We start from the raw sequence: 15,175 nt of genomic DNA, 5'->3' as shown, positions 1-15,175 counted from the left end.
GAGGGTCGGACCCTCAAACGTGTGCCCACATGTGCAGTCCTGTTCACTCGTAGGAGTGAAAGCTGCATTTGTGCTTGTGCTGTGAGCTCTGGGAGTCAGGGAGCACAACTCCTCCACAGCCCTCCGTGGAAAAAAAGCTGCTGAGCAGAAAACACCGTTGAGGCTGCCCAGAGCTGAACGAGGCTGAGCTGGTCCCTGGTGGGTCCAAGAACATAAAGTGTGTAAAGCTGTATAATGTTCCACTGCGCAAAGCAGAGCCTGATCCAAAAGCTTACAAATGGAAGCCTTTGCTCACCAGAGCCTCTGCCCCCATTCTTAAAGCCAGCCCTCGGTGTCCCAAGCTCCACACAAGTGTCACCCCGTGGGCTGAGAAGATTTTGGGAGGGGGAGGGGATTAAAAGTATCTCAAATTGGCTGCAGGTTCGTTATTCTTGTTTTATTGCCATCTTATCTTGAGAGGGAATAACGTGGTAATTTTATGTTCTGTCTTCAACAGAAAAATTTTTCAGTTCTCAAGATTATCTTGAGCTGTCCAACAGATTCCCGCGGCAGTCCTGGGAAGAAGCTCGACAGTTCTTCTTGAAAAAATAAGTGTCGTATTTGGGTTTTGAATCTCTAACATCGTCACACTGACCAGGTCCTGCTGACTACCTTCTTTAAAAGGCTGTTCTGAAACGGTTTTGATACTCTATAAATACTTACTCTGTAGATATATAATTTGCACTATTTATATCATAACTACTGTAGATACTTCCAAGTTCTGTTTTGTAATTTTGATAATTTGAGTTTATTTCGTTCATGTATCCGATGTCATGATTTGGGTGTTTTCTACCCTGTGATGTGGTGGGACTTGCACTGCAGAACTGCTGAAATAAGGTTGCAAATAGAGGAAATATGTTCTATATATCTTGTAATAAAATAACTTATTCTGTCTGGTGTGACTTCTGTGTTACAAATGTTGGTGTGTTTGAATTACTATAAGCAACACAGGGCTCGGAGATAGGAAAGAAAAAGCTCCTTAAGCTGTCTTTCTCTTTAATCAAAAGTCAATCAGAATCTAATCAAAAGAATTCGTTAGATTTGGCTCTGGGGAAAATTTGCTTATAATTTTCTGGTAATTTGGGATAAGTCACGTAATACGGATTTTTTAAACCACGTGCGTTTTTAACGTTTCGGTAAGACTTTAATAACGCTGGTTTAACCTAGGGATGTTCTGTGAGCGGGGAAGGTTCCGCGGAGCAAAACCCAGCGGCGCACCGGGGCCGGGCGGGATTCGCTTCCGCGGGAGGGGGCGGGAGGCGCTGCGGGCCCCGCGCTGCGGCGGGGACGGGGCCGATCCCGATCCCGATCCCGGGCGGCCCGCGGGCACCGGGACAGGCAGCGGGACCGGGACAGGCAGCGGGACCGGGACAGGCAGCGGGACAGTCCTCTCTTGGCAGCCCCGCGCCGCCCCTGCGGCGGCCGCACGGCCCGGCCCAGCCCGGCCCGGCCCGCAGCCGGGTCCCGCCCGCGCCGCCTGAGGGGAGGCCGCGCGCCGCCTGAGGCGATGCTGCGGCCCCGCTGCGGCCCAGCCCCCGGAGAACGCGAGGAGCCCCAGCGCGACCAGGATGGAGCCAGGTAATGGCGGGGGCCCCGCGGCGGGGCTGGGAGAGCGGCAGACCCCTCCAGACTTGTGCCCGGCCGGGGCACAGCCCACCCCGGCGGTGCCGAGCGGCCCCGGGCTGAGGCGGCCCCGACGGCGGCTCGCCCGGGGGGCCCGGTCCCCGCACAGCCGCCCCGCAGCCCCCCGGGGCGGTGCAGCCGCTCCGGCGCCGCGCCGCCCATCCCCTGCAGCCCGGAGGGCTCGGTGAGGGCCCAGCTCTCCCCAGGTGCCCGGGGAAGGGTAGGGGGGGTGCAGCGTGCTGAGGCTGGAGCTTTCCGGGCCTGCGGTCCCGCTGGGAGCCGGTCCGGAGCGGTCCCGCCCGGGTAACGGGGAGGAAGCGGGAACGGCCCCGCCGCGCTCCCAGGTGATGCCAGAGGCAGATAAGGAGCCGCCGCCTGAGTATGGACGGGGGGATGGATACGCTCGAGGGGTCAGCTCGCCTCGCCCCGCCGCCCCGGGGAAGCCCCCGCCACGCCCGGGGAGGAGGCGAGGCGGCCCCGCAGCGCGGCAGGTGCGGGCACGACCCGGCCGAGCCCGGGGGCTGCTCCGAAAGGGAAACCTGCGCTCCGCCTCCCCGGCTATAAATAAGCGGCCCCGGTTCTGAAAGCCGATTAACGCGGTGCGGGGAGGCCGTGCGGAAAAAGCCGGGGCTGTGCCCGTCCCGACCCGGTCCGCGCCCGCCCCTCTGCCGCCCTTCCGCGCCTTTTTGGTTTTGTTTTGGTTTTTTTTTCGTTTCAGTCCTTTCCTTTTTTCTCTTTTTTTTTTTTTTTTTATTAAGTCCAAAATACTTAATTCCACTATTCAACCGCTGACTCTGACAATAAATAACAATAACTTACTTTTGATCGTTAAAGGCGCAAACAATCCGTCCTCCGTCCATTGATAACTTATTATTAGTACTGGTTTTCCCGTTAAAAAGTCTCGTTTCCGTGTCCCGTTTTTCCAGCGATCGTGCGGGGCCGGGCGCCGCGGCCCGGGAGAGGCATCGGCGTGAGATGAGGCTGGACGGCGCGGAGGGACGGCCAGGCCGGCTCCGCGGCCGCACGCTGAGGGAGTCTCTCCCCCTTTTGTAGTTTCTTTTTTCCTTTTCCCTTCCAAAAAGGAAAGAATAGCCGTCTCCGGCGCAAGCGGTGGGCGAGGCGGCCTGTCACCGTGCCGGGCTCCAGCGGGGAAATCCACGTTTCTTTGGGAAAAAAGAAACATCGAAATCCGCAGGGAAAAAACCCAAAACAACGAAATAACCAGGGCGGGGACTCTCTCTCCGGTCTGGTGAAGGCAGCGAGGATCCCGGTGCTTTTTTGGCCGTCAGTAACATATTTTTTGTTTGGTTTTAAATAAGAATAATTAAAAAACAAAGGCGTTTGTCCGGCGCTCTGGGAGCGGCCCGGGGCCGGGTGTCTCATGCAGGGAGCGCAGGCATGCGGAGGTCCCGCGGCGGCGGGCGGCCGGGCCGCCTCACGTCTCGGCCGGGCTGGGCACCATGCTGTTGGGGGTGTCGGGGAGCTGGGAGGACAGCGAGGTCACGTCGCTGCCGGAGGAGGTGCCCAAGGAGCCGGACTCGGAGAAGGAGACCTGGGGGAGCAGCGGCGGTGAGGGCCCGGCGCGGTCGCCCCCTGCCCCGGCCCCCTCCCGCAGCGCCCGGGCCCGGCGGGCCGGGGTCCGCCCGCCCCCCGCGGCCCGACGGGCGGCCCGGCGCGGCTCACCAGCTGCTGGAAGGCGGCGGGCTGCTCCAGGTCGCTCTGCAGGGCGAACTCGCTGAGCGCCTTCCAGGGCGGCTGGTAGGTCTGGACCTCCACGGCGCTGCCCTGCACGGCGCTCTCGTGGCGGATGGGGCTGCCGGCCACCAGCGGCGTCCCGGTGAGGCCCTGCAGGCTCTGCGGGCACACGGGGATTCAGCGCGACTGCCGCCCGAGCTCTCTGGCCCTGGACCCCCACCCCCAATTCCCTTCCCCGGCGGGGCGGGTGGGCGCTCACCGTCTTGTCGCTGTGCTGCTGCTGCTGGAGCTGCTTCATGAGGATGGACTTTTTCTTGTCCTTGCAGCGCTTGTTCTGGAACCAGACGCGGATGACGCGGGGACTGAGCCCTGTCATTTCCACGAGCTGCTCCTTCATCAGGGCGTCGGGGCGTGGGTTGGCGGCGTAGCAGGTCCGCAGCGTGTGCAGCTGCTTCTCGTTCAGCACCGTCCGCACGCGGGTGGTCTTCTCCGCCGCCTTGTGCGCCGGCGGCCGCGGGACGGGCGGCCGCCCGGGCACCGGCTCTGCGGCGGGCGGGGAGGACGCGCACCGTCAGCGCCGCCGCCCGCCCGGCCCCTGCAGCCCCCCGGACACCTCCCCCGCCCCGCCGCCCGCCCCGACGGGGAGCCGGTACCTGCGAGGTGCGCGGCGGCGGCCGGAGGCAGCGCGGGGCTGCGCGGCCCTCGGGCGGCGGAGCCGTCGGGGGGCGGCCCGTGGTCGGCGCGGCAGAGCAGGTCCCGCTCCCGCAGGCAGAACTGGTCGCCGGGCAGGAGCTGGCGGCCGCAGGCGGCGCAGCGGAAGCACTCCAGGTGGTAGACGTGGTCGCGGGCGCGCATCACCAGGTCGCTGCTGCTGAAGGCCGCCCGGCACTGGGCGCACTTGATGCCGAAGAGCCTGCGGGGATGCGATGCGCCGTCAGGGCGACTCCGGGCGGCGCCGCGGGGGCGGGCAGCGGCCGAGAGTCAGGTTTTCGTTGGGAGAAATTCGGGGGTTTTAAGGGGCTTTTGTGCTTTTTCGGGTTCGGGTTTTTTGCCCTTTCTTTTTTTTTTTTTTTCCCCTAACGAGCGTTGGCGCATTCGGGGTCACCTGCTGTAATCCCGCTTGCAGTAGGCCTTGCCGTCGCGCAGGAAGCATGTGCAGGTCTCGTCCAGAGGCTGCCCGCACTCGGCGCACTTGAGGCAGGCGACGTGCCACTCCAGGTCCGGCGACACCCGCAGCAGGAAGGGGTCCTGGATTCGGCCCCCGCAACCGGCGCACAGGGCCAGCCCCGGCCGCCCTGCCGGGAGCGAGTGGGGCACGGTCAGCGCCGGCAGTGTGCCAGAGCAGACGCCAGCAATTAGGGAAAGGCACTTGAGTTTTTTTACATCTTTTTCCTTTTTTCTTATTCTGTTTTGTTTTGGGGTTTTTTTCCAAAATAGGAAGAAAAAGAAATAAAAACAGGAACGTGGACAGAAAGGATGGAAACACGGAAAGAGATAAATGAATACAGCCAAAATAATAATAGTAATAATTAAAAAAGACAGAAACTTGACGGAGGGAAATAAAGGCAGAAAGACAGAGACGTAAAAGTAGAATTTCGGCAAAGGAAAATAAAAACAGAAACACAGAAACGATAAGACAAAGGCTGAGGAGAAATTGAAAGAAAGAAGGAAAGAAGGAAAGAAAATAAAACGGAATGATAGAAAGGAACGAAACCAGCTAAAACCCGGATGGTTAAAACGGGACCGTGGTCAAATGAAAACAGTAAGAGACAAGAAATCAAAGAGACAGAAAAAAATAAAACCAAACAAAACCAGAAGAACAGAAAGAGAAGGAAATAAACAAAAACGGAAAGAGAAGTATTAATAACAAAAAAAGACAAACTGAAACACGAAAGAGAGAAAGAAAGAAAAACGGTAACACAGGCAGTGAGAGAGAGAAGAAAAGAAGGAAAAAGGAGAGGGAAGCAGAGAAAGAAATTGAAAGAGCCGAAAGCAATGAGCTCAGCAGCGCGGACAGCTGAAAGGACAGGCATTCGGTAAGAAACGGGGCCAGAGGGGCCGGGGAGCGCTGGGCATGAACGGGAATAGCGGCACCGGAGTTGCCCCGGGCCGAGCCCGCAGCCCTTCCCGGAGCTGTCAGCGCGCCCGCGGTCCGGCGGCCGCCAGCCCACCCGACGGCAGCGGCGGCGCGGGGCTCGACCGCAGCGTCCCGCACCCGCCCGCCCCGGCCCCGCGCTGCGCTGCGCGCACTTACTCTTGGAGGGCTCCCCCATGGCGCCCGGGAGCGGCCGCGGGAGGAGGATGTCCACCATGCGGGCGGCCCCCTGCGCACCGGCAGCGATGCGGGATGCGGCGCCGCCGCTCCACCACTACCCGCGCGGCGCGGGGCGGGGGCCGCGCCCGCCCCCCCGGGCCCGCCCCGCCGGGCCGGCCGTGATGTCAGCGCGCAGCGGCCGCGGGCGGGGGGCGGCGCTGACCTCACCGCGCGGCCCCCGGAGGCGATTGGCGGCCGCGGGAGCGCCCGAGGATTGGCGGCGCCGAACAATGGGCGCGGAGCGGGGCGCGCTCCCCGCGGGACCGGCCCGGACGGGGCGGGCGGCACCGAGCGCCGCGGGACGGGCTCCTCCGCGCTCCTCCGCGCCCCGCGCCCGCCGCGCCCTCCGACCGCCCGTGCGCGGAGGGGACGGCGGCATCGGCGGCCGGGGAGATGGAGATTCATTGTAGCTTTTTTTCCCCCTTCTGTTTTCCCTGTTATTCTTCTTGACTTTTAGTTCGCTTTTTATTTGCTGCTTTTATTTCCCTTTTCCTCTTCCTTCCCCTCTCTTTTGCCTTTTATTTCGTTGTCCCTTTTCCCCCCGTATCGGCGTGCCGCGGGCAGGTGCCCGCGGGCGGGCGCGGCGGGACATCCCGCGGCAGACGGGAAGGGGCTCAAGGCTGCGCGCCCGCGGAGCGGCTCGCCGCTGGGGGCCGTGTGCGGACGGACCCGAACGGGACCGATGGCATCGTCGGGGCCGCCGTTCCGGGCAGGAGCCCCGTGATGAGTTGAAATTAGCAGAAAAAAATTAGTATTTTACTGCATTTTCATGCACCTGATCCCGTGCTGTTCCCGCAGCTTAACCTCTCCTGTTGCTTTTTTATTCCTTCTGTTCTTTTTCCCTCTCTCTTTCCCCCCAGTCTCCATGGGCTTCCTGTGCATTAGCAGGAAAATAGGGAGAGCACTTCAGTGGCCTTTGACTCGGTTTTAAATTGCCGAGGACTTTACAGCACAGCAGCACGAGTAGCTCAAAAGGTCCAGGAAAGCTTATACATGCTGGAATTGAGATCGCTGCTGTCTTGGGGCTTCAGCCTTGTCCTTCTACTCCACACAGTCACCTTTTTAATTTTACACACGGTATTTGACAGGCCTAGACCAACCTGTATGGCTTGGGAAGGACATGGTGATTTTAAATGTTGGTTCGGGAAGGGCAGGCTGGGCTCATTTTTCTGGGAGGAGGGAGGTAGGGGGGGTTTTCCGGCCGAAGCACTTGTATGATTCAGGCACCCTGTAGGTGTGAAACCCCAGAAGCTGAGGAGGGGGAGAGGATGATTTTGATAACTGGTGTTGGACTATTTGTCCTGTTCTCCCCAGCCTGACCACAGCCCCTGCTACCCCTTGAGGACCCCAAATGTTGAAAGCAAACCTTTAAGTTTGTGCAACAGCTGAGGGAGGAAGGAGGGTGGTATTTGGGGTACCCACTTCAGCAGGGACACGTGTCACCACGGGATTTTGGCATCCCTGCATGTGCAGAGGTGCAGAGGTGCAGTGTGGCCACGACATCCTCAGGGCAGGGCAGGTCCACGTGTCCCTGCCTGTGTGGTAGCGGCAGGGTGGCCATGGTGCCTGTCAGGGGTTGTGATGTGACTGCTGCCTGCCTTGCCAGTGGCTGAGCTGGGCTGGGAGGTGAGCGGTGTGAAGAAAATTAGAAAAGTTTAACTGGCTCTTCAAACTGGGGCGACCCCGTGGGATGGGTGATGGGAACCTCCACAGCACTGCCATGGCTGTGGGGCAGCACAGTTTGTCCCGTCCATGCCTGGACACCTGGCAGAAGAGAGGGTACAGAAGGGTGACTTCAGCCTGAACTGGAATCCACAGAGTCCTGAGTGAGTCAGTATGTGCATGTGTTAACAATAAAATGCAAAAATAAAATGTCAGAGTGATAGGAGAATGAGACATGTCTAAGAATACAGCAGCTTGGCAGGGATGCTCCATGTTGCATCACCCTTTTCCCACTCGAGGGCAGGATCTTCTCTGCTCTCCCAAACCTCCCACCAACTTAGGAAAAAGAAAGGTTACGGCTGAGCCCGCCAAACGTCTCCAAACTGGCACAAAGCTGTGCTGCAGGCACACCTGTGTCAGTACAGAGCATTGTGCCCTGTACACCAGGCAGGTACGTTTGGACTGGACTCACTTCAGGGCCAGGCAGGCAGGAACAGGGTAGGCAGTGCAGCACAGGCACTTTAGTAGAAAATCCGAAAAAAAATTACCTGCCAGGGAAACTCTGAAGCTCCTCTATGTGATGTACAAAAATCTTTAAAATGACTACAGGTACAAGAGGCGTTGAAGCAGCTCGATAGCACCATGTTTTACGAACAAGTCAATTGTTGGTTCATCTGAGGGGGGGTAAGGGAAAGCACATCATAAAATCACAGAATAAATCAGGCCAGGAGGGACCTCTGGAAAATTGCTTTCAGGTCACTTGGAACTGCTGGAAGCATTTGCTAGTCAAAGCCAAACGCAATCTCTCCTGCCACGCTGATTGCTCCGTGCTCTCCTCCACCCAGTGCTCAGCGTTCCCAATGGCTTTTGGGGCAATTCCGCTTGGCTTTGGTGCGAGAGCTGGCAGGGGCTGCCTGGCCAGGGCCTGCTAACGGCACTTCCTGCTCTCCACACGGCAGCTCTGCCTTATGCTCCCAAAGAGAAATGCAAGTTCCTCTAGAAAGGGGAAACGGTAACAATTTTTTTGTTTGCAGCAGATTGCAAAGGCAGTAAATGCTGATTCTTTCAGAGCCAGCCATGGATTAAGTCCATTATAAAATTAAAACAGATGGAACGCAATTTCACTTACATTACAAAAAAGGACAGGAACCATCTGCAATAAGATTTAGCATTGCAAAGCTATTGTTATCATGTTACCATTAAAACCTTTGATGAAGGGTTTTCTTTCTTTCATAAACTTGTTCGCATGAAACAAATGTTTTATTTATCCATCTTCCTAAGATAATCATATTTTATTTAAAAAGATGACATCTCTCAAAAAAACCAGCTCTTAGTTCTAATAGAATATGGAAAAACAAAGAAATGTTGTAAAACTCCAACGTTGAACCACTGGGGGCTTCGATGGGGTGGCTGCAGCACAAGGAGAATTCCCTATGCATTTTCCTTGAAAAAACATTTCCTTGTGTTTGGGCACAATGTCTGATACTGAAAATAGATAATTAATGAGATAATGGGATACTGCATGTCACCTCCTGTCCAATGGGATTATCTGATGGCTAATTATGGACAGATTGTGATTAATGTGATTATGGATTGGATATTAATCTGATTCTGGATTGATCTAGTTATGTTTTAGTCTGCTCCAAATGGTTAATTGGATCTGAGATAATAGAAATGCAGCTTGCACCAGATTTTGCCACATCAGTTGATGAAGTATCTTTTGATCTGGGTGGGTTGCGAACAATAAATTATTTACAGCTGTTGAGAAAATGACTCTTCCTTAGAATGTAGTCATTCATTTTATTTTCAAGAGCCTTTGAAAACAAAATCAATATCCTTTCTAAAAGGAGATGTTGACAAAAGAAAGGCACGTACATAACTCACAAACAAATGTGACGAAATTAAACAGTGGTTAACCCGGTGGCCTAATGTCTGGTGATGCATTTGAATTGCTATGTGGAGCTTTGGGCTCAATTCTTCTGAGACCAGCAGGGGTTGGGAGCATTGCAGGGGAACAGGGCCCAGCGCTGGGGAAAGTGGTGTTGCACAAGAGCTACTGCCAGCCCTGCTAGTGATTAAGAATCAGCCATGGTAACATGGCAAAGGGAGCCTTTGCCATTTTTCCCCTCCGGATAAGAAGGGTTCTGAAAGTTCATGGGTGCAGAAAGGACTCATTGGCCCATTTCCTCTGGCCTCCTTCATATCAGACCATGCAATTGGACCCAGTATTATTATTATTATTTTTTTCCCTCACAGTGAGCCTGTTAATTTATGGTTTACCTCAGTCATGTCTCCCAGAGATGCATCTGGTATTGATGTCGCCTGCCAGTGCGGGAGAGACTGCTCTACTCCCCTCATTCCTGCTTGTTAACTACTTTCACTGAAAAGGCAAACTAAGTGTATAGTTTCGGTTCAGCCCTCAGACACTGGATCTTGTTATGCCATTATCTGCAGGATTAAAGGCAATGGTTAAGTTGTAGACTTTGCAGACTTCATCTTAGACTTTGTGGCGGGGCAAGCAGGAGGCACATTAGTCTTTGTCACCAGGTACCCTAAGCTGCAGGTAACTTCTCCAGGAGGTGCTCCTCTCTAACAGCCTTTGCAACGTCAAAAATCAAGAAGGTCCCAAAACACTGAAAACGAGGCCTAGTGCAGCTGCTGTGCTTACACCGAAGTGTTAGTGAGTGAGGTGAAATGGAAAGAAAAAAGGAGACAGCAACTTTCCCTGAAAAGTGCTTGAAGGCGTGGAAAGGGCTGTTCCCCTGGGGTGATTTCGTGGGGTGGCTCTTCCTGCTACTGCAGGAATGGCTTGGGCTGGCATAGTGGGAACACAGTGGCATCTGGGTTCCTTTCCAGCAGTATAATGGGCAGAAAAAGCAGCTACCTGTTTAAAAAATAATGCTGCTACAACCTGGCAGAGAATTTTACACAGATCTGCCATTAGTGACCAGGCGAGCTGTGTGCAGGAGGAGGGTGGCAGATCACAAAACACCCACTGCAGGTGTCTGCACTGGGAGGGGACCAGAGCTCTCCCCACCAGCATCACGTCCCTTGTCCTGTGCACAAACTGCCACCACTCCTGGGCAGGACAAGCTGCCTTCCAAGGTAACCTGAGCCTTTGCTTTCAGGAGGTTATGAGGGTCTCTTTTCGCCTGTGACCTCGGCAGGAAAGGGTTTCTTGAACTCCTCTGGTGATCTTGTTCTCTAGGAATATGCAGCAAATGGGATGAGATGTGGTGTGATGTCGCTCCCTAACTCCCTTGTCACTTGACTGGCACATGGAAATGATTAGCAAGTGAGAGGAGTTTATAAGAAAGGGAAAACACCTACCTGTGGTGGTTTTGTAGGCTCAGTATAAGGAGGAGGATTGTTTCTGCTATGGGGTGGATTTGGGGTAGCTCTTTTCTCTGTACCCCACTTTGTAAGTAGGACTTGTGGCATTCTCCCCTTCCAGAGGTGGCTGTAAGGCCTCATGAAGACCAGCTGCTGCTCTGAGACATGCGGGTGAGTGGTTGTAAGGTGATCTGGGCAGAGCATTAGGTACATCTGTGGTGGTGTTCTGTTATAAAGGAACTCCAGTGTCAGACATGTTCAGGTGATTTTTTGTGCCAGTGATGAGGAGGGGCAGAGAGTAGGACTCTGTGGAGACATGTCCCACCTTGTGTACAACCTGTGGCTGTGGGGAAGGGGGTGTGTGGGGGACTGGCAATGTCCTGGGGTGGCTGAACCAGGACATGTGAGCTCACAGCACTTAACACAGAATATTTCAGCAGCAGAGATCTCTCCTGCTGCTCCTTCTGAGGTGGGTTTTTGTCCCATCCAGTGCTGGGCCGTTGGGTCCCTGGGTCCTGCCCGTTGGCTCGGGAGCCCTGCTGAGCTGTAAGCAGGTTGCAGTTGCTTTAACATTATTGGATTTTGACAGATTAGGAGGCGAATCCTTTCGTGTGTTGGGGAAGCTTCCCAAATGAAGCTCTTTTAATTTATCTGAGTCAGCTATCCCCAGAGTGATTGCAGGAGGAGTAAGCTAGGGATGACCCATGACAGAGGGGACCATCATAGCACTAATAAAAAAAATTCCTGCTCTTCTCTAAATCCCTTAGTCATGAGGCTGTATTAGCTGGATTCCATATGTTTTAATTAGGAATTATGTATTTTAAGAGAACCAATATCTGATTCTAGTGAAGACATGATTATGTATTTGTAATGGTCCTTGTTTCATTTGGCTTTTGTAGAGATACCAATACAGGTACCTGCCCTTGTTTGCAACCGTATTTTTAAAAGTTTGAGTAATCTGTATTATTATTTTTTCTTTCCCCCTCAATAGTGTGAAAAAATGTAATTCTCTTTCCAATGCAGAAATTGGGTCAACAGATCCTAATGAAATAATCCTGGATAACAATGCACAATACGAAGATCTGCTTCCACTAATTAATGAGTATTTTTTCTTTTAAAATATGACGTACTATCCTCTGCCTGCGGTGGAAAGTGACTCCACCTTCGGTGGCACCTGTTTGTTGCATGTTTTACCATTTTTATTATTGTCATGCCCTAGGTGGGAAGGTCAAACAGAAAAAAAGCTTTTTGCCATGGTTCAGCTAGTATGGATCATGCTGATATAATCCCCACCTGATTACAGTTATAAGCTCCTAAAACACTGGCCATAAGTGATAAAGACTTCCTTTGTGCTTCAGGCTGTAATCCGCATCAAGCCAGTTTCAATAAGGATTATGTGCATCTGAAGTGTTGCTGAGGTTTTGAATCAAAATTATAAACAGAAAATATAATAAAAAACTGTCACATCTCTGAATTGGTGACGCCACACCTTAAAATGTGACCTAAAGAGTGGTGATGTCACTCTGCTTATGAAAATATGATGCATGCTGTTATGCCAGATACACAGTGAAAGGATCAATTCATTCTGAGCTGTGATGCAATTAGGTCAATTTTGATAGTAGCTCACTTTTGTTTTAGTCTGAGGTACTAAAAAACAAATTTGAATGAGATCACTTTGTTTATTTTTGTGGTTTGGGTTTTTTAGGTGTGCATGTGTTGTTTCTTTTTGCTAAAGATTTCATCCCCATGAGACATGCATGTTGGAAGCTTAGTTTTGGAGCCTAAAATAGGATTATGAAATTACATGCCACGCTTTTAATGAGTAAAACACCCCAATTAAAAAGACATAATGGGCAAATTAAGGATGCCCAGGACATTCTTATTTGGCGACAAAGAGCTGCTTCAATTACTTATCCTCTTTTCAAACTCATCTCAGGGTACTGTGACTTCAGCAAAACCATTCTCCCCTCATCTTCATGAAAACATTTGGGATTTTTTCACCTGGTCATTTGTTCAACTCAGACAATGCACAGGCAGGTCCAAACACTCATTTTGCTTCCTTCCTTTTTTTGGGACTGGCTGAAGGCTGGAGCCAGACCGGGCAGAAGGTAGAGCAGCCATGGAGCTACTTTAAACTGTGTAATCAGACACAGGCCCCAGAGGAGCTTTGTCACCTCCTTTAGCTCTTCCCTTCACAGCTCTCCTTTGGGGCCTGAGGAGTTAAAGTAGTGCTTGGGGCCAGGAAGCTGGAATATGCAGTGCAGCTGCTTTTTTTCTGTTACAGAGACTTTTGAGATTTGAGACAAAGTAAATTGTCCATTTAGATTCTTGAGTTGCTGGACCTGGTTAGCTTTTGCTGTAAAGCAGTACTTTTTGGCATCCGATGTGAAAATCATGTGGCAGAATAAATTTTAGAGGTGATCCTGTGCCAAGGCTGTGGCAAAGTGGAAGAGCCTTTTTGATCAATTTGCTTTTTGCTTTCCTGTAGAGCTCCTCAGCAATGCAGAACGAATCACTGACAAGCTGCAGATCACCGCTGATTCTCGGAGGAACAGTCCAATGGCCATAATTGTTCAGGGGTTTTTGTGTTTGGGTTTTGTTGTTGGTTTTTTTTTTTTTCCTCCTCTAAACGACTTCAGGATGGGAAAGAAGAAACTGCATTCATGGCTCGCTATCTTGTGATTTCTGGGATGGGATTTCCATCATCAGTATCCCAAATCCAGGAGTGCTTGGGGCTCCTGGGCTGGCAGGACTAATTGCTCCAGTGTGAGAGCTCCTGCCAGCTTCTCCAGGACACCAGGTTTTCAGAGAACCACAGCACATATTTTAGCAGTGAATTTGACCTGAAACATTTTACTTCATTGATTTTTAAATCCCTCTCCTTGCCACCCAGAAAAAAATCCAGAGGTATGGAGAAAAACGGCAAGTCCCAGTCTGGCCCTGGGGCACCCTGGTGCCACAGAAGTGGCAAGCACAAAATGTTTTGCGTTAGTTCTGGGAAATCAGAATAATAATAATGAAATAGATCTATAAATTATTCAGAGCTAATGAGCTCTTGCCTAATGCTGCGTGGGGCCAAGCACGGGCTGGGTGAGGCAGCAGGAAATCTGTCCCACTGAGGGGTTGCCGTCCGGGGCTGGAGGCACCGGAGCGGTTTTTGAAGCTGTCGCGTCGTTCCGACAACCGGTGGATCGTGACACTAGGGAAGCACTGTGATGTTTCGCCTCTCCTGTGTGCCACACGCTCTCCCCCCACATTGTCTCCTTCACTCTTGCTGGGTCTAGTGGTGTGGGGAGTGTGGCCGGGGGACCTGGCAGCTCACGGGCACCCCCAGGCCGGGGCATGGCCTGGGGGTTGGGGCCGGGGCCGGGAGCTGTCCGCACCGGCCATCGTCTCCGGGCTTCCGCTGGCTCCACAGCCGCAAATTAAGACTTTTCCCTTCTTTTTCTTTGCAAGGCGCATTTTCTTTGGCTTGGGATAGGATCTGGCGCGGACCGAGCATTTGCAGGCAAAACTCTTCTTTCTGTTGTTTTCTTCTCTTCCAGGTATTTAGCCCCTTGCAGAAGCAGTGTCGGGGAGCAGGGAAAAGGCGGACGGAGGAGGCTGGCGCTGGTGACGGGCGGGAAGGGGCCCGAGCTGCGGAACGGACCGGGACCCGCTCCCCTCGAGTGCTCCGATGGAGCTGGACCGGCACCGCCGCGGCAGCGGCGACTGCGCCCTGCCCTCCGGTACGGCACGGACCGGCCGGCGGGGGGACAGCGAGGGCACGGGGGGGACAGCGGGCAGTGCACATGGGCACAGCCGGGCGGGGGTCAGTGGCCGAGCGGTGGGTCAGCAGGAGGTGCGGGGGGACACAGCCGGCTGTGCGGGCGGTGGGTGCGCTGTGTGCGGGGGGACACAGTGGTGCGGTGTGTGCGGGGTCAGCGGTGTGTGCGGTGTGGCACACCATTCGCTGTGCAGTGTGTGCGGTGCGGTATGACACAGCAGTCCCTGTGCGGTGTGCGGTGTGGTGTATGCGATGAGGTGTGTGTGCGGTGCGGTGTGACAGCCCGGTCCGTGTGCCGTGTGTGCAGTGTGATACCCTGGTCCCTGTGCGGTGTGACACCCCGGTCCCGGTCCCTGTGCGGTGTGACACCCCGGTCCCGGTCCCTGTGCGGTGTGTGCGGTGTGACACCCCGGTCCCGGTCCCGGTCCCTGTGCGGTGTGTGCGGTGTGTGCGGTGTGTGCGGTGTGACACCCCGGTCCCGGTCCCTGTGCCGTCCGTGCGGTGTGTGCGGTGTGACACCCCGGTCCCGGTCCCTGTGCCGTCCGTGCGGTGTGTGCGGTGTGACACCCCGGTCCCGGTCCCTGTGCCGTCCGTGCGGTGTGTGCGGTGTGTCACCCCGGTCCCTGTGCGGTGTGACACCCCGGTCCCGGTCCCGGTCCGTCCGTGCGGTGCCGCCGCCCCGCTGTCCCCGCTCACCCGCGGGGTTCCCGCGCCGGCGCTGCCCATTGGCCGCGGGCCGGGCC

General features: G+C 54.5%; 2 protein-coding genes across 2 annotated transcripts in view; one reads left to right on the top strand and one right to left on the bottom strand.

Moving 5' to 3' along the window:
* SCAPER (S-phase cyclin A associated protein in the ER) overlaps nucleotides 1-941 on the top strand; it is a 142,215-nt gene extending 141,274 nt beyond the window's left edge. Inside the window, exon 32 of the mRNA XM_051770357.1 lies at nucleotides 497-941. Coding sequence (XP_051626317.1) covers nucleotides 497-591 — 95 coding nt within the window. The 3' untranslated portion in view covers nucleotides 592-941. The remainder of the gene's footprint in view (nucleotides 1-496) is intronic.
* Nucleotides 942-2,322: 1,381 nt separating this feature from the next.
* On the bottom strand, nucleotides 2,323-5,945 carry ISL2 (ISL LIM homeobox 2). The gene is made up of 6 exons (XM_051770391.1): nucleotides 5,612-5,945; nucleotides 4,463-4,652; nucleotides 4,011-4,270; nucleotides 3,617-3,900; nucleotides 3,346-3,516; nucleotides 2,323-3,214 (listed from the first exon to the last, which is right to left on the bottom strand). Exons 1-6 carry the CDS (start codon nucleotides 5,667-5,669, stop codon nucleotides 3,098-3,100), a joined length of 1,080 nt encoding a protein of 359 aa, XP_051626351.1. The 5' UTR covers nucleotides 5,670-5,945; the 3' UTR covers nucleotides 2,323-3,097.
* Between the last annotated feature and the right edge of the window lie 9,230 nt (nucleotides 5,946-15,175).

The sequence above is a fragment of the Manacus candei genome, unplaced genomic scaffold (assembly GCF_025592945.1).
Source record: "Manacus candei isolate 608988 ecotype Guabito, Panama unplaced genomic scaffold, ASM2559294v1 h1tg000119l, whole genome shotgun sequence".
In the NCBI taxonomy this organism is placed as follows: domain Eukaryota; kingdom Metazoa; phylum Chordata; class Aves; order Passeriformes; family Pipridae; genus Manacus; species Manacus candei.
This window is presented reverse-complemented; position numbering and strand designations above follow the sequence as displayed.

What these genes read in the sequence shown, in the direction of transcription:
- ISL2 (XM_051770391.1), bottom strand. Translation starts at nt 5,669, where the DNA reads ATGGTGGACATCCTCCTCCCGCGGCCGCTCCCGGGCGCCATGGGGGAG. An exon ending in CATGGGGGAGCCCTCCAAGA is followed by an intron (nt 4,653 to 5,611) that starts GTAAGTGCGCGC and finishes CGCTCCCGGCAG; the next exon opens with GGCGGCCGGGGCTGGCCCTG. An exon ending in CGCCGCCGCGCACCTCGCAG is followed by an intron (nt 3,901 to 4,010) that starts GTACCGGCTCCC and finishes CGCCCGCCGCAG; the next exon opens with AGCCGGTGCCCGGGCGGCCG.